The 23,081-nt window shown below is 39.4% G+C and overlaps 1 protein-coding gene and 1 long non-coding RNA gene across 2 annotated transcripts; both read left to right on the forward strand.

Annotated features, from left to right (window-relative positions):
* The first annotated feature begins 2,462 nt into the window (after nucleotides 1-2,462).
* LOC147483083 (ubiquitin-conjugating enzyme E2 variant 1C-like) lies at nucleotides 2,463-6,997 on the forward strand. The gene is made up of 4 exons (XM_086575794.1): nucleotides 2,463-2,819; nucleotides 3,896-4,035; nucleotides 5,120-5,245; nucleotides 6,646-6,997. The coding sequence occupies exons 1-4, from the start codon at nucleotides 2,786-2,788 to the stop codon at nucleotides 6,784-6,786; spliced, it is 441 nt and encodes a 146-aa protein (XP_086431920.1). The 5' UTR covers nucleotides 2,463-2,785; the 3' UTR covers nucleotides 6,787-6,997.
* A 314-nt stretch (nucleotides 6,998-7,311) lies between these two features.
* Nucleotides 7,312-8,211, forward strand: LOC147483084 (uncharacterized). The gene is made up of 2 exons (XR_015203697.1): nucleotides 7,312-7,450; nucleotides 7,600-8,211. It is a non-coding gene; the product is annotated as an uncharacterized LOC147483084 (long non-coding RNA).
* The last annotated feature ends 14,870 nt before the right edge of the window (nucleotides 8,212-23,081 follow it).

A 23,081-nucleotide genomic window follows, 5' to 3' on the forward strand; every position in this document is an offset into this window, starting at 1 on the left:
TCTCCAGAGTTCCAACGGCAGTTTTAATAATTTCAGTAGTTACCAACAACAAACAATATATATAAGTACAAGCTTAACAATCTGACGAGTTTAATACTTGGTGAAATCGAGGAAAAACATCGAAAAGAAGAATAGTGGCAAAGACATATAATCGGCGAAAAAAAACTCTCGGATAAATATTTTTATTAAGCGAAGAAATGTTTTAAATCCATAGATGTAAAACTCTAGTTCCGATGAAAAGGAAAACATAACTACTCACCTGTATTAACAGCTCTACGAATCCTCCTAGTCCAAATCGTCGCGCTCCCCCTCCAGCAAACGAGTTTCTAGCTCTGCCGCCATTTTTATTATTTTATTTTTCTTCGAACCCTATTCCCCAGAACAATGTGATTATATACTTGGGTCTGAAATCCAAGCCCAACACAGACTCGGGCCCAGAAATCAGGCCCGTGTATCCCAAATCCAATCCAGCCAATTTTTAAATAAATAATTTAATTAATTAATTAATAATTACGTATTTTAAATATGGGCGTTACATTCCTCTTGTCACTAGCCCCTGATCTGCATCAATGCTATTCTCAACTCTTGTCTTTTTCATCAAGTCATAAGAAAGTAACACACTTTGAACTTCATCAAGATCAATATCTTCTCTGTTCATAAATGTGGTCATTAGATGCTCATAGCTTTCAGGCAAAGAGAATATTAAACATGCCGCTTGATCCTCATCATCCATCTGCATACCAACATTCAAATAATCCGCTAGGCGTCGACGAAACTCACTAACGTGCTCTTGCATCGTTGAACCATCCACCATCATGTACCGATAAAGACGCTTCTGAAAGTACATCTTGTTCGTCATGCTCTTGGTCATATACATAGATTCTAGCTTGAGCCAAATACCGGCAGCGGTATCTTCTCCCATGACACTATACATAATCTTATTAGCAAGACACAATCGGATTGATGAACAAGCCTGTAGATCGAACTCTTCACAATCATCATCACTTATACTCGCCGCCTTTGCTTGTTTCCCCTTTAAGGCCTTATGCAAATCTTATTGGATGAGGATGTCCTTGACTTGGACTCTCCAAATCCCAAAGTTATTTTTCCCATTAAACTTATCTACTTCAAACTTAGCATTTGACATCTTAGGAGCCATTTTTTAAGTTACACACAATAATCCAAAAACAATTTCACTTCGGAATTTTATTGAACACATTGTCTACACAAATTTCGAGCACTATGGTTCTTTACCAAAACTCAAAATCCTAGGTCGTAAACCTACACTCTGATACCAATTGTTGTAAATAGGACAATGCGAAAACAACGTTACTCACAACAAATAGATCAATCCTACACAAGGATCGATCCTTTTCACTAGACAAGACTTCAACACCCTCTAAGTAATATCCCAATACTTCTCAATATCAAATAACAAGCATATAAAGTAAAACAATTAATATAAAGGAGAACAAACCACAAGACAAAGATATATCGTGGTTCTAAGAATTTGCTCACGCCCACATCATGCGAGTTCCAAGCTTTCCTTGATGTCCGGAGTAACAGATTACAAGTCTCTTAATTTACTCACAAAGAATGAACACTCAACTCACAAAGAATTGCTCTCCTATAATCTCTCTCTTTCTTGGTTTTGGTTAAGTTAGGTTTCTACAGAAAAAACCTATATTTATACTGTTTCAAAAAAAACTTCCTAAAGCGGTGAATTCATCTTGAATTCATACGATTGAAATATCTCGGAGCTTTCAAAGTCGTCGCTGGTCGCTACTCGGCAAGCCAAAGTCGAGCGCGGGTCGCGCCTAATCTTTGGAGGTCGATCAAGGCATAAGCGCGGGGCGCGCCCTTGTCAAGGCAAAAGGAGCACGGGGAGCGCCTTACGTACACGTGAGGGAGAAAAAACACATTTTTCTCTACATAATTGAATTCCAATTATTTCTGAAAGTTTGCTAAACACATATTTTGTAAGTTGGAATCAAATTCTATTCTAGTGGATTCCATTCCAATGCACTATGGGTTTAATCTAAGGGAGGAGTTGTAGGGACATATTTTATCTTGACACGTAAACAAATTCAAAATCGTTAGGGCATTTATAAGTTTTGAATTAGGCTAATATTTTGTATATATGATCTCCTAACAATTCTAAACATTGTCACAAATAATCAAAAAAATCAAAAATTTCTAAACTTGCCAAATATAGTATAAAAAATGGTGAAAATGAACGGTCTACAATTAGCAAAATTTTGTAAATTGTTAACTACATTTGGTAAGTTTGGAATTTTTTGATTTTTTTGATTATTTGTGAGAATGTTTAGAATAGTTAGGAGATTATATCTACAAAATATTAGCCTAATCCAAAACTTATAAATGCCTTAATAATTTTGAGTTTGTTTACGTGTCAAGATAAAATATGTCCCTATAACCCTTCCGTTAATCTAAACGGGTACATACTGGGTGTGTGTACTCTAATCAACCCTACATAGAACTAAACCGTGTAAGTATATTTATGATGGGGATTAACGCCATTGATAAGTTTTAGATTAGAGTAAATTGTGATCTCCCAACCAATAAATTCACATGACTATAAAGACATAAAGTTACCTAATAAATAAAATATTTCTTATTAAAAGTTTTATTAAAAAAAAAAAAAAAAAAAAAATAGTCCCTATCTGTGTGGTTTGCTCACATTTGGTTTCCACGCCTCTATTTTCTTCTCTCTTCGATCTGATCTCTCAGCACCCCAACTCCTCAAATCTCATAATCATCATCAATGACAATTGGCTCTGGTGGATCGAGTGTTGTTGGTAAGACTCTATCTCAAAACCTCAACTTATTATTCACTTCTGTTATAATATATTTTCTTTTTCTTTAAATTTTTATCATGGATTGTGAAAAGTTAACGTTTTTATGATTATTTGAGGCAAATAATGAAATGGGTATCTGTTATTTCTAGCTGATTTTATGACGATGTGGATTTCTGTGTTGGGTTGTGATTAGACTTTCGGATGTTTGCTTGGGTTTTCGATATTGGTGTTTGTTTGATGAAGAATATTGTGTGATGATGATTTGGGAGGTTTCTATATAATGGATTTGTATGGTTGTTCCTATTTATCTAAGTAGGGGACTGATAAGTAACTAGTCAATACTCTTTAAAATCCCGAGTTGTCGAGGAACGAAAAGTTTGGGACTAATTTTAATCAGGCACTTCCTATACTGCAATCTACAAAGTTTATTAAGTTTTGTTATTGAGGTTTGATCCTTTGTAAGCAACTCGGTATTCAGCGAATGTTAGGCATGGGGGTTATTAATGAAAATTCCCTGCTTTACACGCTCAATAAATAATGAATGTCTTAGGTTCTTCTTGACTTGTTACAAGAATATAACTTATTTGACTTTTAGGTTGAGATCAGCCGGAAAAGGTTGTGAGAATAAGTTCAGAATATTTGTCTGCCTTCATGAGTGTATGAGTATCACTCATTTTGTGTGTGTTTTTTCTTTTTTTAATTAATTACCGGAAAAAGTACCTGTTCCTTGAAAGTGTTCTCGAGGTGGGCCGTTATTATAATCTGCATAATAATATGTTAACATAAATATAGTTGCCAAACTCTAGGCGCTCTTTCATAAGTTTGAGCAGAGTTTGACAAAAGCATAAAACACATCCGCTCTTTCAAAATTGAAATTAGATTGACAATTGACATTCCTCGTATGAAACTTTGTCTTGGAAACTGTAGAGTTGAGATTGAAGTCATGTTTGTGGTCTTGTTTTTATGAGAAATAAGGTTCTAATGTTGCATGTGTTATGAAATCCTTGGTCTATTGATTGCATTTTTTTAGAACTTGTGTTTTTTGGAGGTATTTATGTCTTCTTGTTACCATGCAGTCCCACGGAACTTCAGATTGCTTGAGGAACTTGAACGTGGAGAGAAGGGTATTGGAGATGGTACTGTTAGCTATGGAATGGATGACGGAGATGACATTTACATGCGTTCATGGACTGGTACTATAATTGGTCCTCACAACGTAAGCAGCTTCTGTTAGAATCTGATTGTTCAAAGTGTTACACCTTGACACTGTTGTTTTTAACGCCTAAGAATGCATCTTGCTTGACCTTGTGACATTTGGAACTGATTTTCATTTTCAATGTCTTTTCTTCAATCATTTGTTTAGTTATGTTACTTGGTCCCAGTAGTGGACTAGAGGTTACATGGAATAAAAAATTGTGCTTGTTTGATCGTATATACTATATACTTTTTTCATGCTATTCTATGTACTCACACTAAGATCCTGTTTAGACTAATGCATACGTATGTACTTCTTCTTCAGCCATCATTTCTTGTCACCAGTGCTTTGGGTCATGTTTGTGGTATGCCAATAATGCAGTTTTCTTATTTAGAAATTTTTAGGCACAGAGTGCATTTCTGGTGCATTCAGTTGGAGTAATATCTTCCTGTCTTATTAATGGAAGCAGGAGAGGCTATAATCCTAATTACTCAACTTTCGAAAAAAAAATCTTCCTGTCTTTATCTTCTTCAATTATGGGAGAGTAGTTTGCCGTTTCTACTTGTTTAGTATGCTTCATGATGGAATTCTTTTCATTCTTTTAGGATATTCATAAAGCTTACTTTTTATATATTGGAATGCATTAAAACTAGGGCGGTCAGATCCTGCTAGCTTCTATATCTAAATTGATAGGTCTGGTTTCTGGAAATTTTAAAAATTTAGGGAGAAAGTGTTTTGGGACTAACATCTCTCACGAAGGCCTCCCCCATTACAAGACATTATTACCAAATTCTTCATTGTAATTTAAGCATATATCCATTCCTCATGTCTTGACTAATATTAACTTTGCTTTCAAGTAAGGTGTATATTTTGAATTTTGTGATGTATGTATTTCTAATGCTTAAATATGCTCATAAGTATATTACACTCCTTTCATCCATTGAGAATAGTAATAGAAGTTTAATTTGCAGTTCTGGACTGGATATTTTAAAGTCGGACTCCAAATGTGATTGGAAATTTTATTATGAGTGTTTTTGTAATTCCTTATTATTCAGTTATTCTTTTTCTAATACCCATGAGTTATGAACCAAGTATTCTTTTTCAGTCTGTGCATGAAGGACGGATATATCAGTTGAAGCTGTTCTGCGATAAAGACTACCCGGAGAAGCCTCCAAGTGTTCGTTTCCATTCACGTGTCAACATGACTTGTGTGAACCATGATACTGGAGTGGTAATATTGCTATCCGTTTACTTTTATATGTAAACCTACTTACTGTTGATGTTAGGTTAGGTCACACTATTACAATACACGAGTTTCATACACGCTTTAGTAAATCTAAAACGATCAATGTATGACAGATTTTGAGAATAGATAACGATTTCATGAATATTGTTGCACACCCCAAACCAGCTACTTTTGCAACTTCTATCTTTCTATAAAGGATAAAAATTAAACGATTTGGATTGCCAACTAAATCTGAAAATGTGGTTCAGCAGTGTTAGAGCTGTGCAAGTCCTAGAAAGGCCTGATCTTTTGCAATCTACAAGTTATCTAACTAATGTGCAATTCACATTGATCTCCAGGTTAACACGTGGTCACCAAAAATTCAGCCCATTTTTCGAAAGTACTGAATTTTTTTATTTGAGTGATTTTGAATACTTTAGAAGTTACGTTGTTCTAGTTTTTGATTTCTGAGCGTAGACTTGGGCTCCGCTTTGTAGAGTTTGACTAGAAAGGGGTTTTTGAGAGGTTAGGAGATAGTCTCACTTTAATATTTCAATGTTGTTTTTCGTAGCTTGGAAGTGGAAGAACAACTTTGATTGAATTTGCAAAACCTTCAAACAACCAAAGCCCACAAAGGACTTAGTTTTGCTTCTGTTTTGACCAGAAAAGTTTAAGAAAACATACCTTAGTAAGGGAGCTTATGGCCGAACAACTATACAAGCAACTAACAAGTCTCCCTGCCTTTTAGAGACAAACACTATCTAACTGGCATTATCTTCTTACCAAGTTCTCATGTTTCTCATAATTGTTCAGAAATACTATTAAATTACTAGATATAAAAATATTTCCGAAAAAACTAGTTGAACTCTTATAATAAATTATCCAGAATTACTAGACCTGTCTTTGTTACAGATTTTACTCCACGTCTCTGTTCTATAGGGTTGAACAGGTGACACAACATATTTTGCATGGAAGGCTAAAGCATAACCACATCACTTATATATATATATATATATATATATAGCTGGAAGTACCTGTAATGTTTGACCAGGAGACCTTGTGCAACCATTGCCTCTGTGTAGTAATAGAAAAAAATGGTTTGGGACTATTTCATTAGGCCATTGAATAATTGATCTTCTAATCACCTCTCTTAAATTTAACTGAAGGAAAAGATTAGTTGACCCACAAATCTTGATTTCATAAAACCTATGTTACATGGACACACCATATTTCAAAAATAATGTGTCGGATACGTATCCACGTGTCCGTATCAGACACACACGGACACATATTGTGTGTGATATACCTTAGTTTTTGATATTTCGCCGTGTCAGACACTCAGTATCCGTGTCGGATTTGGACACACGTGTCCATGTCAATGTAACTTTAGCATAAAACTGGTACAGGTTGAAGCTAAGAAGTTTGGCTTGCTGTCAAATTGGCAACGGGAGTACACCATGGAGGACATACTGATGCACTTAAAGAAAGAAATGGCGGCTCCACACAACCGTAAACTTGTCCAGCCTCCAGAAGGTACCTACTTCTAGCTGAAGAATAATTGGAAGGTGGAATTAATGCCTAAATTGTATGGTTGTGATTATGTGTTGACCCCTATGAAATATAAAAAGACCAAGGGACAACTTAATAGGTTTTATTTTACGCATGCCCTCTTGTTTTCATTGTGAAACTGTGTTTAGGGATGCTGTTTCATTAGTGGGATTTCCATTGTAATAGAGAAACATCTATTAGCTTTTGCAAGTGTCGTATCTCTATCTGTTATTTCTACAGAATGTGGGTCTGTCATGTTATGGGGACTTGTTTTCCCGTCTTTAACATAATTGCCACTTGGCTCGTGCACACACAGAAACGCCACAAACTCAAATAAAGATGATGCCCTCCTTGACTGGGTTAGCATTTGTGGTTGGACTGGTAAGTAGGAAGACTGAATTGGGTCAGATAGCTTCATTACTGATATGTGAAGTCTTCTGATATGTGGTACATCCGTACATGTCGCAAGAGATTTGGTGATAAAACTGATAAGCTTTTGTTTCCTGTGGAGAACTTGGGAAAAAATCAGTGTTGAGATTGAATGCCATGGGGATTGCTGGAAACTGTTACTAGTTTTTATTTGCTGAGGGCTTCTGAACAGAAAATAATTTGCTCCCTAAAATGTTTGTTTAGGAACTTGATCGATGAGAGCGATAACATCAGGTACTGGCTTCTCCACATCTGATAATTGTTGGCACTGTGATAATTGGTCTGCCCTCCATGAAAGTGGTTAAATTGCTTTATTATTGGCTGGAACCGTGGTATTCAATGGGCCAAAAGCTGGAATTTCTCACATCTTTAGTATCTTGCAGATATTTTATACAGTTTAGCTTCTCTAGGCTGACTGGAGTGCAAAGTTACTGAAGTGGTTTTTGCTGTAAGAAAAGGATATTTAAAGAAGCCAATCTCAAATGTTTGATTTAAAGCGGTTGATCATAGTTGACTTGGTATCTGTTCGTTCTCCTTGTGCATCAGAGTCAAAGAAAAACAGATTACTTGTTCGAGCTTGTCGTCTTAGTTTCTTTTTTAAGAATAACTGAACTGAGCTGACTCTGTAACGTAAGGATCAACACGATCTTGGAGACATGATCTCGTACAATTGTTGGAGTTTTGCTCGTTACAGTCATCATTCAACTGCAAGGAGCGTATATGTTAAGTATGTTAATCTGGACTTGTACTTCTGCTATATGGTAGATAGAGCATATGATAACTTGGAGAAGTCAGTAGTGGAGTACAAACAAGAAACAACGAAGCTGGAAACAATCATTACCTCACCCAACCATTACGTTTAATTTGTGCACTCTCAAGTCTCAACCAGCAAAATGTAAACAAGATGTTTTAAGGAAAATATGGGAAAAGGAACACGTATATTAATTTGAATAAGGGCTACAGCACTCATAAGACAGATTATTGTTTGAGGTGTAGGATGAAAAGTTATGGACTGTCATTTTATCTCAGCATTACAATTGGAAAATACAGTAAAGATTGGGTGATATCATTCGAATCTCGCTCCTTACTTTTTGGGTTTACAGGAGTTGCGGAGATGGTTTCTGGATGGGATTGTAGCCTTGTAGGGGATAGCATATAGGATTGAAAGCGACTTATCCACGGATTGATATCCTAGACTCGATCTTAATTAGTAGGATTTGGTGTGTGACGACTCTATAGGTGGTGGTGGCACGGAGGCCCTGCGGGCATTGGTGTCTCTTATAGAGTAAAAAAGGGGGATTTCAAGATGATAATGTGGAAAAGTATTGGAGTGGCAACAAGCTTTTGGGCAGAATGTATAGCTATCCTTGAAGGTGTAGAAATGGCTATATCTAGATGTTGGTTAATGCTTTGGGTAGATCACTGCTACGCCCTGGCAAAGTTTGGTACAACTCTCGCAGCCAATGAAAGAACTGTTTTTGAAGGCAAACCAGACTGAATTCACAAATGGGAAGGATCTTTCCAAACATTCTACAGATTTCAGTAAAATGTATTTTACTCCATCGTAATAAATGGAAGTAATAGGCTGTTAGATTGAGATTGACTTTAGAGAGTGCAGCATGCTGCCTCCCTAAACACTTTTTGTACTTTATTTTTCTTTAATACAATTAAACTTACCCAGCAACATAAAAAAAAAAGTACCTCTAAACTTTAGTAGGGACTTGATTCTTCGGTTGATGCTAAATGATCTGCAAGGCCATTAGGTTCCCTATACACATCTCTAATAGATATTACATCAAAATAAGCACAAATTAAGATCCTGAATACACCTAACCATATTACCAATACTCAAATGTTTCCCCAGTCTACAGATATGGAATGAAATATAGCAATGGGGAATGGTTGATATTTATGGACCTTAGTTGTGAGTAACCGAGTAAGCGGTTGTCGTGGTCTGCAAGTTATATTTTGCGCAGGCTGATCTAGGCTAACAACCTAACACTAGTCATTTTGTTCATATTTTTTTTCTTTTTCTTTTGGACAAAGGAAAACCAATGGCTACATCTGTTGTTGTATGAACCGTTTTCATGACCACTGACCTTATTTGTATTAGAAGTTAGAACTCTCTTTTTGATCGGTTGTACCAACATTCTAGATTGCCTACGTACCCATTTCGGGATACCCATTACCACCTCCACTCTTTGTGGAGTAGCCTCTTTTTCTTGGAGAATTCCTCTCCTCTTTAACCCTACTAGCCTTTAAGCGTGGCCATTGCCGGGCCTACTACATTGATAGTTAATGATCAACTGCGATTTGTTTTTTAATATAGATACAAACAACATCAATATAGAAAGCCAATAGGCTCAGCCCCATGCTTGCTAGTATCGCTGCCAATTTCACCAAATACTTTTGCCTATGAAACCTTTTTATAAGATTCATAGACCTCAACTGACCAAGTGTCTCAATAAAATTAATATTTTAGATTTTTTCTTCTCAAATAAGTATTATGAATAGTTTGACAGTTCCTATTTGGGCTGTTTTTTCTCTCCTGTTCATCGACAACAAAATCACGCGCATCCAACACACCAACACACGCTTCTTATCCTTCTCAATGGCAGCCCGATATCATTTTTCTTGAAAATTAATAAATTTTTAGAAAAGTTTTCAAATTAAAATACTAAAATATAGCAAGATTGCAACATCTTTCACACAATTATGAGCAAACTTTCATACTTTAGAAGTAAGTGTTGGATGCAAGAATTTATTCCACACCAAGAACACATAATGAATTTCCAAGATGTTAGGATATTCTTTGAACTGACAATGTTAGAATTTGAAGAGAGGGGAATTTTTTTATACACTTTTTTTCTTACAAACTTAATGAATTTGTTACCGACAAATATTTGATGAGAAAAAATGGAGGAGGTTTTTGCTCGTGAAGTTGAGTTGAGTTTTTTTTTTGGTTTGGTATAGACAGTTTTGTTGTCTTTTTTGGGTTAAGATTGCGAGCAATTGAAAAGAGGGAAAAAGTTAAGGGCATGGATTTAGTTGTTTTTATTTCTGCCGAATGATTGTTTTTGCCCCCAAAAATTGACGTGTCAACATTTGAGAAAAAATGGGTGATGATTTACATTTTTCACTAGGAGCATTTTCCACTGTTCAATATTAATGGTCTTTGATTTCTTATAGGCTTTATATTCTTCCTTCGATCTTTTTCTAGCCCTAATTGATCTTTCTTTCTCATCTCATGGTCCCAAAGTTACCACTCGTCTCTCTCTACCTCTTTTGGGTTAAGCTCATATATATATGCTCTCCATTTCATGCAAATGTTATACTTTGAGCATCTTATATATGTATTGTCGTCACTGGTCATTCAAATATGGCTACTACACACATTTCAAATATGGCTACTACACACCTTTCAAATATGGCTTTCAAATATGGCTATTATACACCTTTCAGGGAATTGACTATAGAGATGGGGAATGACTCTAAGAAAGGAAGAAAAAAAACAAGAAGGAAAAAGAACTAAGGTTTGTTTTTTAAATGGATGGAATAACAATACTAATATAGTCAACCTCTAGAAACACATTTTATGAACAAAACAAAAAAGTTTCAACTACGCATGGAGAATCCAAATGTGATCCTCTCTTCATAATGGAGATACTAATACATATATAGAACATTCAAACTTTAAGGTCCATTCACTTCAGGATTGATATAGATCATGTGGTTGAAAGGTACATGGGGTTATGTAACAAAAAGAAAATCTCTCATAAGAGTCCATAAGTTTGTTTTGTTGGTATATAAGGTTCATGTATTAATTGAGTCATTATTAGGTTCATGTATTTGAGTCTTTATTAGTAGTTGGAGCTCTCTTTGGAGATATCTTCACCAAGAAAACAACCTAGCTATGATACTAACTAGTGTAGAGCGGATAAGAATGAATGGGGTGTGAACCACTACTCTCTGTGTAAGAGAAGACTTGAAATTCATAGAAAGGAAGAGACAAACAAGATACTTTCTTGTTGAATCTTCACTTGTTTAATATTTGCTCACAAGAATAAACAAGGCACAAAACACTCATAGAAAGACACTCAATTTTCATTCAATAAAAAAACTGGGGCTGTCAATGGGTTTCGATAACCCGATAACCGATCCGAACTATTTTGGTAAAATTTGGTTTGCCTTCCACTGACCCGAAACCGAACCGAACCGAACCGAACCAATAAAATATTGGTTTGGTTTTGGGTTGGCCCTATACCGAACCGATATGAACCCGAACTGATAAGATGACATTTTAGTAATATTTATGATTAATTTTTTCATATGTTTATTAATTGTGTGTTTGAAATTAATTGATTTAATTTAGGATTTAATTGATTTTATAGTTTTCGGTTCGGGTTGGTTCGATTTCGATTTGCAATATATCTTATCGATTCGGTTCGGTTTCGGATGAAATATAATATTATTGGTTTGGTTCGGTTTCGGGTTCCTAATTTTCTTATCAGTTCGGGTTCGAATTTTCAAAAACCCGACCCAAACCGATCTATTGATAACCCTACCAAAAATTGTCTTCCTCTTTACATCACAACCCTTTAAATAGTTTGTAGAAAACAAACTTTAATGGACCACACTAACTCAAGACACAATAAACTAGAAGTGTAATTACTTATAATAAATACTCAAATACATGAACCTAATAAAGACTCAAATACATAAACATTATACCAACAAAACAAACCTTTTTTTTTTAGGTAAGCAAAATTTTGTGTGTGTGTGTGTGTGGGGGGGGGTTTCTACATTCACGAGAGCTTAACAAAACCTGTAATAGACATGCTCTAGAACCTCCCATTTGGTAATCCATGAGGGTTTTACAATAAAAATCACTTGATCATTGTCTCGAAGCTTGATCGAGTACTTTGCCAATTGGTCAGCTGTGAAATTGGCTTCTCTCCAAACTGGAGTCAATTTGCAATAGTTTAAGTGTTTTATGCATCTTTGCCATCGTTGTTTCATACACCAAGGTACACTTGAAGTTCCAAAAACATTAACCAACAAAACAAACTTATCGACTCTTATGAGAGATTTTCTATTTGTTACGTAACTCGGTCTATGTGGCTTTCAACCACACGATCTCCATCAAGGATGAAAAATTTCCACTTTCTACTGTGCCCCACAATGGGGAGAACTACTACTTGTAATCTAATGCATATATTTTTTTAGGTTCAATAATATCGAGCCCGTTATATGAACTCCACCTTATACGAACTCCACCACCAAAAATGGATTTATAAGATGAATTGAGGGCTGATGTTTGGTGAAGATAGTATTCTCATAATAGAGAATCTTCCTACAAAAAATTAGCCCAAACGAAAATGTTTAACATTGTCAAAAGTTGTTTTGAAATTTGAAAAATTTGGACCGTTTTTTGGATAATTTTATAACATTGTAAACAAATTTTGATACGTCATCTAGACATCTTCAAAAGTGCTGATTTTTTCTAAGGATGATCTATATTGTGGGAAGAACATCTCCACCAAAAATCAGTTTCTAATTCATTGTTTTTCATGGCGGAGTTTCATTGGAGTTCGTTTAAGTGGAGTTTATATAATGAGCAAGCAATAAGATTCCAATCATATTGTTTGTCATTATCCATTCACCAAAGATGAAAGGAGTATAGACAGAAAATTTAAGATTCCCGGCACAATACCTTCGAAATTTGTTACACGCACAAACGACACCACTCTATTGCTGGGTCGAACTTGAGTGTCTTATGAAACTATTATCGAATGATTTCTGAAAATCAATCAATCACAAAATAATTTCAACAATGACGAGTCGATGACGCTTTGTATATAGTTACTAGTATGCGAACCGTGCTACGCACCGGTTTCTTTAAGTCGTCAAACCCATACCGAATACTTCACATTTTTATGCAGAATTGACTACCATAAGCTTTTTCAAGATTAGATTACACACACCATGATATGAAGCTTTGATATACTTGTCAACTGCACCAACGTTACAACCAAAAATCACATTAAGCCTATGGAGAATCAATAATGGTAAAATATGTTTTTCACGTACATTTGAATTATACATATACAAAATTGATGGTTTGAGTGCAGCTATGGACTTCTGGATGCGGTTAGTCAAATCAACTTGAATTCAAAGTTCTACATAGAATCAACAAGGGTGGGGGAGTAAAAAGACGTATGCTACACTGCGATGCCGATACGAATTATGGGAAAAACAAATGCTACGAAGCATTGCTGGAGAGGTATATAATAGCCTGCAAAAAAAACAAAAGACAATGCAACTTTAGCAATCCACCAACACCAATCTTGGATATATAATAGAGGTGAGCATATCTATCACATGAGTACAGCCCAAAAAACCACTAAAACATTTATCAAGCTAGACGACGAAATTAATCTCACTACACCAAGTGCGTCCACAGGAACATCATTGGGGGTGACAAGAATGACCCCGGGCATCGTCTAATATCAGCAAATTGTACGACAATGCAACTGCAACCAAGCTAGGCCACATAAACACCAATGTTAACAATTTTTCTTTCAATTCCAATGGAAATTTCACATTCAAAGAAACAACATAATTAGGTATTACCTAGAGTGGGTTGCTTCCATTTGCGCTCCATGGAAAGCTCCTGGTATTTCTTTACGAACATATCATAATAACTTGTCAATTTTTCCAATGCACGATAACAGGACAGTCAAAATCAGACAAAGTTTTGATGAATCTCAGCGTCTGACGTGTTTAAATTCAATGTCATGCGGAAGGATCAGGAATTTATTCAATGGAGCCCCACACACTGACACACAAGGCTTTAGTGAAGTTCAATGAGTATCATAGTTATGATATATTCATTTACATGGTAGTAAGACAATTGTAATGAACTCTCAATTGCAATAGTATTTTAGTGCAAAAATATCATAATGGAGAAGATTGAAATAGTAAGTTGGTACAAATGGTGGTCTTAACATATTAGACGTCATGCAAGCTTCAAAAAACAGAACAAAAAACAGAACCACAAAATGCATTTTGAACAAAGTGAACACAAAATAAGCTACCTTAAATTTCGGTGCTGTGAAACATCAAAATCTTCAAATCTGTTCGCATTGTTTAAAACTTCAAAGGACGGACTGTGCTTCCCATTTGTTGCTCTTGATAGTGCATCTTATTTTCTTCAATACATAGATTTTTTCCCTCTAATTCACTGTAGAAACACGTAAGAAAAAAAATTGTAAATTCATATATATGAGAGGAAACTGCAGAAGGGAAAAATAAAACATAAATAAGTTCGGCATGATAGATAGAATATGATCAAAAGCACTTATTAACACATTTACCTTGTGGGAGCCAAGATCCCAGAATAGTACACAAAAAAGTGTTGATTAGTCACACATTTAGATTCCAGTTGGTCTGGAGGTTGATCTTCTTCATATCGTATAGAAGGCAAAACGTTTCACAAAGTAAGTTGTAGTTAATTTTAACTGAAATAAAATCCAAGGAAATCATAGAAGAGTGCGAGTAATTGGATGTAGCATCAGATGTGAAATTAAAGGGATTAACAATTTCCGTTACTTTAACGTCCAAAACATAGAATCATTGTAAGAATCCATCAAGCGAATAAAGGAGAATTCTATGAATATCTAGTTAGTTATAAATCTCTACATATGGTATACAAAGCACAATGACTTATCACAAACAACAGACCGGCTTTTGTTAAACGAAGTAGAATAGAACTTGTAGGCTTCAAATCAGTAAAAAAATAATATGAAAACTGGTACTTACATAGTTACATCCGCCTTGCAACCACAACACAATTGGCCACTGATTATTTGGGACTTCAGCCTTTGTGTGCTACCATGCTTCTACAAAACACAATAAAAAAAAAACCCCCACAATGAATTCAATGGCATTAAAAGCTTTGTCTGACATCTTTTTTCTGCTAAACATTTGACATGATAGCATTGAAAAGAACGTAAAGAATGCAATAATAAAATACATAGGGAAAAACAATAATGAAGAAGATTACCTCAAAATTTCTATGGTTAGATCAAAATTGCTGGTGGTGTAGGTTTCAATATATGAGAAAACTGGTATATATACAAAACATTAAAAACGAAAAAAAACTTACCTTGATCAGATGGCTGTTGTAGATGTTGCGATTAAGGTTTTAGAATAGTTTTAGATTGAAAAATTAAGCATATATATATATATATATATATATATATATATATACAGAGAAATTGGTGTGGAAATAGAAGTTGATTCAATTTAGAAGACATTGAAGAAACATAGGTCTGTTAAATTTCTAATATAAGAATGGCGGGGAGAGGGTAGTGTGTGAGCTAAAATTACATAAGTACCGTAATCCACGAGCATTTTCTTTGCCTTTGCTAAAAATGTCTTCTATGTATACAATCTTCCCTTGCCTGTACTTGTTGATGATATGTTCTAAGAAATTAAAGAATATAAGTGCAAGTATCCACTCTGCAGGAAACCCTAAATTATGATTAGCCTCGCTGTGATCTGAGCAAGCTAGCTATCTATCTGTCCACGAGTTTTCGTGTGTAGTAGTGCTGCGCTAAACTTAAGGACAATCAGCATTGTACTAAGTGGCTGTCAATGTCTTGCCAAAAATATTGTAGTGACGGGGTAAAGAGAAGTGGGTTAAGACAGCTGGACTCAGAAAGGGGAGCAACATATCCAAGGACTTCGGGGCGCAGGGGATCCTGACCGTGGAACCCTAGACTGCAACGTGGCATATGTACGGCGGGATGGGCGACCACGAGATGAGGAGATAGGTGGACGACCCAGATGAGGGAAAGAAAGATATAAGAAGAAGAAGAGAGAAGAGAAAGGGGGGGAGGCCGCATTGTGAGAGAGAGAGAGGATAGCGAGAAGTCAGAGAGAGAAAAGAGAAAGAGAAAGAGAAAGAGGAAGCTAGAGAAATTGAGAGAGATCAGGTTCATACATTTGGTGCCGTCTGTGGGGAAGACAAAAGCGAGTGAACAATGGCACCAAAGAGAAAAGTAGGCAGACCTAGGAGGGTGGTGGTGCAGAATCTAGCGCCAGATCTGGCACCGGAGGGTGTGATTGATGAAGAGGGAGACCGAAGAGAGGAGCAAGAGGCAGAGGAAACACGGCTGATGCGGGAAGAGAGAGATGAGAGACTAAGAGAAGAGAACGACGAGCTGAGAAAAGAGAACGAGAGTGTGGGGGAAGAGACTGGGGAAGAAGAGAACGAAGGATCTGAAGGCGACGGATCGGAAGACGAGGAGGCTCAGCCAAATCTTGTTGAAAACCCAATAGCTGGTTTGACAATGGAGCAAGCCCAAGAAATGATAGACAATGACAGGGAGGCGAACAGGCAATGAGCAAAGGGCTATGGAGGAGCGGCCAAACAGGTGGTGGCTGGGTTGAATCGCAACCCACTAGCAGATGACATTTGGGCTTCGGAGGTCCCAAAGCGGTTCACTCAGCCTAGGTTCGAGAGATACGACGGCAAGGGAGACCCAGCGGACCACATCCATCATTTTCGGCAACAGATGCCTTTGTGGCAGGAGGCACGGTATGACGGCCTGTGATGTATGATGCTCCCGGCTAGTCTGAAAGAAGGGGCGTCAGACTGGTATTACAGATTGCCAGCGGGGAGCATAAAGAATTTTCAAGAGTTGGAGCAGGCGTTCATAGATCATTTCATACATCAGAAGAGGTGGGTGGTAGATATCGCGGCTTTATTCAATGTGCGACAGAGATCAGCGGAGTCTATTAGGGAATTTCTATGTCGATTCAAGGTGGAGACGCTGAAAGTTGAAAATCTGGATGAGAGGACGACGGTAATAGCATTCGAGAGGGGCTTGCGTCCGGGAACAGGAGTGCATCAGTCCATGGCAAAGAATGAGATCGCAAACTTACATGAACTATATCCGCGAGTGGAAAAATACATAAGGTATGAAGATACCATGCACAAGGAGTCTAGGAGACCAGGGAAGGCAGTGTTGTCTTTGGAGAGGGGAAGGGAACACCGAAAGACCGAGACATCTGAAAAAGAGAGCAGGGGATATCGCAGTCGGGCAAAAGGGAGCCGGGAGGACGCCCGAAGGGAACACAAAGAAAGGAAACTATACCGCGAGACATCACAGACACCGCTGAATAAATCAGTGAGCGAGATCTTGCCCTAAATTAAGAACCTTCCGGGATATGAGGGACCGCGAAGCACACCAATAGAGCTACCAGAAAAACCTTTCTGCACATATCATAAGGTACGGAATCATGATACTAATGACTGCTATGCACTGAAATGGTTGATTTAGAGGATGGTGGAGAAAGGAATGTTGAGGGAGTTTGTGGGAGGCGCCCAGAATGAGGAATGCGTATCACTTCAGGGAAGGACGGACCATTAATGTGATCTACAGCGGGGAGGTTCTGAGCCACAACGCTCACAGAGACAAGATAAGGCGCACCCGCGAAAGTATCCAAAGAAATCAATGAGAGAACAAGTAGCATCAGCGGCAAAAGTGGGGTCGGGCACGAGAAAAAGACAGAATCATATTTAGTAGTGCGGACCTCCGTGCAGTGGATTCGCCACATGAAGATGCCCTGGTCATTACCGTAGTAATGGGGAATTATATGGTGAAAAGCGTATTGATTGATTGTGGTAGTGCAGTGGACTTGCTATTCAGAGGTGCTTTGGAAGAAATAGGGGTCGACCCCAAACAGCTGAGACCTTCGCGAACCAATTTGTATGGATTCAATGGAAGTATGACTAAGCCCATGGGGGAGCTCTTATTGCCCGTGACAACGGGTCCGGTGACGGTCTTCACTTGATTCATGGTGGTCGATTCAGCTTCATAGTACAACGCAATTTTAGGAAGGCAGTGGATTCACGAGATGAAAGCAGTCCCCTTGACGTACTACCAGGTGATATGATTTCCCACACCTACTGGCATTTATGAGGTATATGGCAATCAGGTAACTGCCAAGAACAACCATCGGGGAACAGTGAAGAGGTTGATTAGCGGACCGGATGGGGAGACGACCAACACTAGAAAGAGGCAGGCATAACAATTACAGTGTTCCTCGAGGGAGGAAAAGTCGGAGTCCTCGGCAGGGCCGAAGACACTCGATGAGGTGGAAGTGGTAAATATTGGAAAGGGGGAAGAAGAGAAGTTCACGTCGATAGGATCCAGTTTGCCAGAAGAATGGAATGATAAGTTGGTACATTTCTTGTCGGAGAATAAAGATGTTTTCGCTTGGGCGATTGAGGATGTTACTGGGTTGGACCCTGAGTTCGCTTGTCACCATTTGCACATGAGGGAAGATGCTAAACCTGTGAGGCAAAGGATGCGCGACATTAGACCTAAATATGCCGAGGGAATCCGCAAAGAAATTGCGAGGTTGAAGGGCGCGGGAATCATCCAAGAAGTGGAGTTCACAGACTGGTTGTCTAACATAGTCACGGTACCAAAGAAGAATGGCAAAGTTCAGATGTGCGTTGATTTTACTGATGTAAACCTCGAGTGTCCAAAGGACAATTATCCCAAGCCGCGAGTAGATGAGTTGGTGGATAGGACGGCATGTTTCAAGATATTTTCATTCATGGATGCATCGATGGGCTACAACCAGGTCGCGATGTATGGGCCCGATCAAGAGAAGACCGCGTTTGTGGTGGAAGGTGGTACATACTGCTATACGAGGATGCCGTTTGGCTTAAAGAACGCCGGGGCTACATTTTAGAGATTGGGTGAGAAAATATTTGAAAGCAAAATCAGGAAGGGGATCGAGATTTATATAGATGACATGGTGGAAAAGAGTATGTCGGAAGAGGAGCATGTAGAGGGTTTGAGGGAAACCTTCGGGATACTTCGAAAATACAACTTGAAGTTGAACCCTGAGAAGTGTATATTGGAGTGACCACGAGAAAATTTCTGGGTTATATCGTTACTCATAGGGGAATAGAAGCGAACCCCGAACAGATAAGGGCGTTGGTGGAGATGACGTCTCCGCAGAATGTTAAGGAAGTACAGCGGTTGGCAGGAAGGGTAGCGGTGCTGAATAGGTTCATCTCCAAATCATCCGATAAATGTAGACCGCTGTATAGGTTGTTAAGGAGAACACCGGATTTCATGTGGACGACAGAATGTGAGGAGGCGTTTCAAGAATTGAAAAGGTACTTGGGAAAAGCGCCTCTATTGTCTCGGCCTGAACAAGGGGAAAAACTGTATTTGTATTTGGGGGCCACGGATTATGCAGTTAGCTCCGTACTAATCCGAATAGTAGATGAAGTAGAGAGGCCGATGTATTTTCAGAGCAAGACATTGCTGGATGCAGAGACGCGGTATAGCAGGATCGAAAGGTATGCCTTGGCATTGAATTTTTCAACCTTGAAGCTGAAACCTTACTTCGAGGCGCATGTGATAGTGGTGGTGACGAATTTGCCTTTGAAGCAAGCGTTGAAGGCAGAAAATCGGGCAGAATGGTAAAATGGGCAGTGATGCTAAGTTCTTATGAGGTACAATATCAGGTAAGGACTGCGGAGAAGGCACAGGCAATAGCTGAGTTTCTGGCGGAGTTCCCCGTAGAGGATCCTACTTGGGGAGAAGAGATGGTTATGGAGCCAGAGAGGGAGGGGGAACATGACATCCTAGACCCGTGGGACAAGAGGAACGGGTGGAGAGTGTTTGCAGATGGATCGGCTACGGATGCAGGCAGCGGCATAAGGGTAGTATTGGTTACACCCGACAACGACAGAATAGAGTAGACCATGAAGTTAGGATTCACGACATCTAGTAATGAGACAGAATATGAAGCTGTGATAGCGGGGTTGAGAATGGCCGAGAATTTGGGAGTGAAGGAATTGACAATATTTTCCGATTCGAATTTGGTGGTATGTCAAGCGAATGGAGGGTTCACGGCCAGATGCGCCCGAATGGCGAGATATTTAGAAGTGCTACAATGAATAGCCGCAAAGTTCACGAAACTCTGATTCGTCCACTTGGGTCGTGGTGAGAATAGACATGCTGACGCCCTGGCGTACATAGCAGCAGCTATTCCTGGGTCAGAAGCAAGGACGATATTAGTGGGAAGGTTAGAGAGACCGAGCACAGAGGATGCGGTAGAGGTTTGTCAGGTCGCGAAAGAGAGTGGGAGTTGGATGGAACCAATTAAAGGCTTTTTGTCAGGAGAGGAAGTGACAGACAAAAAGGAAAGAAGAAGGTTAGAACAGATTGCACAGAGATACGTCTTGTTGGAAGGAAAATTGTACCGGAAGAACTTCAATGGACCATTGCTAAAATGTTTGGGTCCGCGGCTATCGAACGAGGTGTTGGCCGAATTACACGAGAGAGATTGTGGGAGCCATTCAGTTGGAAGAACTACATCACATCGTTTATTGACACAAGGGTATTTCTGGCCCCATATGAAAATGGATGCAGTAGAGTTTGCGAAGAGATGTGATAAATGTCAAAGGTTTGCCCAGTTGATCTTTGCCCCCGCAGAACCCCTACACAATGTTTCGATCCCATTACCGTTCGCTATGTGGGCAATGGATATAGTGGGGACGCTGTCTATGGCCAGCAGCAAACAGAGGTTCATGCTTGCAGCCACTAATTATTTCACGAAATGGATTGAGGCCGTGCCCTTGCAGTAGGTGAAAGAGACACAAGTAGAATATTATATGCAAATTTGGACTGCCATATGCCATCATAGCAGACAATGGGACCCAGTTCACCGGGGTGAAGGTGATTGGCTTCCTGCAAGCTTATAGGGTGAAACAGGGGTTCTCGGCCCCCTACAATCTTGAGGGCAACGGACAGGCGGAGTCATCCAACAAAACTATTATGAACAACCTGAAGAAGAAGTTGGAGGCGAGGAAGGGGGCATGGGCAGACGAGTTGAATCATGTACTCTGGGCCTATCGAACCACTCTGCGAACGTCCACTCAAGAGACGCCGTTCTTGTTGGCTTACGTCGTGGAGGCTGTGATACCTTCGGAGATGGTGGCGGCTACAACGCGGACAAAGGCTGTGGAGGAGGGTTCAAATTGGCGAATACTAGTAGCGGATCTGAATTTAGCAGAAGAAAGAAGGGGCACCGTCCATATCAAGTTGGAGGAGTACCACAGGAGATTGCAAAGACAGTACAACAAGAGGGTCAAGCTGCATAAATTCCAAATGGGGGAGCAGGTACTCCGTCGAGTGACTCCTAGCACAAAGAAGGAGAATGACGGGAAGATGGGTCCGAACTGGGCGGGACCATACACCGTGGTAGATGTGGGAGGACCAGGCTCCTACAAGTTGCAAACAAAGGAGGGCAAAGTGATAGAGAAACCTTGGAATGTGAGAATGCTCAAAAAATTCTACTCTTGAATATAATGAAAATCTAGAGCAAGGATATGTAGCTGTATGTAAATATATAATACAACGACACTTTTGAGATGAGATCATCAGTAGTAATAGCAGGAGTCCCAAATAGAGAGAGAGATGGTGATGGGGATGAGCCTTTCACTGACACATTGCCAGAGAGGAGCCTGGGGCAAAGGGAATTGCCCCAACGGGCTTTCGGTGGCTGTAAAGCCCGCGTAGTGGGATGAGCCCTTCGTGGGTGAGAGGCACAAATCACACCTGGGACATGGAACCCAGGTGCAGAGAGGGACAACGGAGCGGATGAGCCCTTCGCTGATATAATCTTAGAGTTGAGCCTGGGGCAAGATGAGTTGTCACAGGTAGCGTATGGGAGCTACGGAGCCGCGGAGCGGGATGAGCCCTTCGCGGATGAGAGACAAATCACACATGGGAATTGAACCCAAAAGCATCGAAAGACCGCGGAAGGGGATGAGTCCTTTGCGGATAGTGTGCGCAGTTTATACGTGGGGCATGGAGAATGGTCTCCTTCTGACTAGGCAACTGGGCGAGGGGACCTATTAGCTAAGTCAATAAAACTAAATTTCAAGAGAGAGAGATAGAGGCATGGAGAACCAAGAGATAGGCATACATTGCAGAATAAACAAGCAACATGATTCAAACATAGGGAGATAGCACATACATGGAGCAAAATCAAACATTATACTAAAGAAAATCGGCACGCGAGTTCATGTGGCAGTCTGAGTAAATAATAGCATATCATAAGTTTCAAAGACATCAAAACACACAAGAGGGAGGCCCTACTGCATCTCAATAATGGTTTCATCAACAATCATCGCTTCGGAGGCTTCTTCCAAGGGCCCGGAGGTGCTATCAGGGTTGGTGAGCTCCCTGCCGCAGTATCATTGGGAGCAACCTCCTTGGTGGTGTTCCGTCCCTCCGCGAACACTGGGGTTTCTACCACATGAGGGGGGCGACCTTTCTGGAAGGAGACGACCCTCTTGCATAAGCTGGACATGCTCCTCCTCAATTTTCCGGGACACTCTCTTTTCAGCCAACATCTTGAAACGTTCGCGAAGAGTTTCTGTGTCCACCTCCTGCTACTGCAACAACACGGCAGTGGCCTCTTGATGTTTTTTGGTAAGCTCAGCAATAGCATTCTGATGCTGTGTAGTGAGGGTATCAAGGGCAGTTTGATGTTGCTAGAGGAACGCGGTCTTCTGATTGCTAAGACGTTCATTAGCCGAATTCATGTATCGCAGATGGGAGTCTTCCGCGACCCTGAGCTCATCCTGGACTTGGACCTTGGCCAAATTAGCAGCCTCCAGATCTGATTGAAGAACGGCACAGGTAACCTTGAGTCCATCAGGGCCGTTTATTTCTTTCTCTAGAGAGGCCACCTTCGTCTTGGCACTAAAAAGGCCGCGGATCATGAAAGAGACATCCAAGCTTACCTATAATCAGAAGGA

This window comes from Coptis chinensis, chromosome 8, assembly GCF_015680905.1.
Source record: "Coptis chinensis isolate HL-2020 chromosome 8, ASM1568090v1, whole genome shotgun sequence".
Classification (NCBI taxonomy): Eukaryota; Viridiplantae; Streptophyta; class Magnoliopsida; order Ranunculales; family Ranunculaceae; genus Coptis; species Coptis chinensis.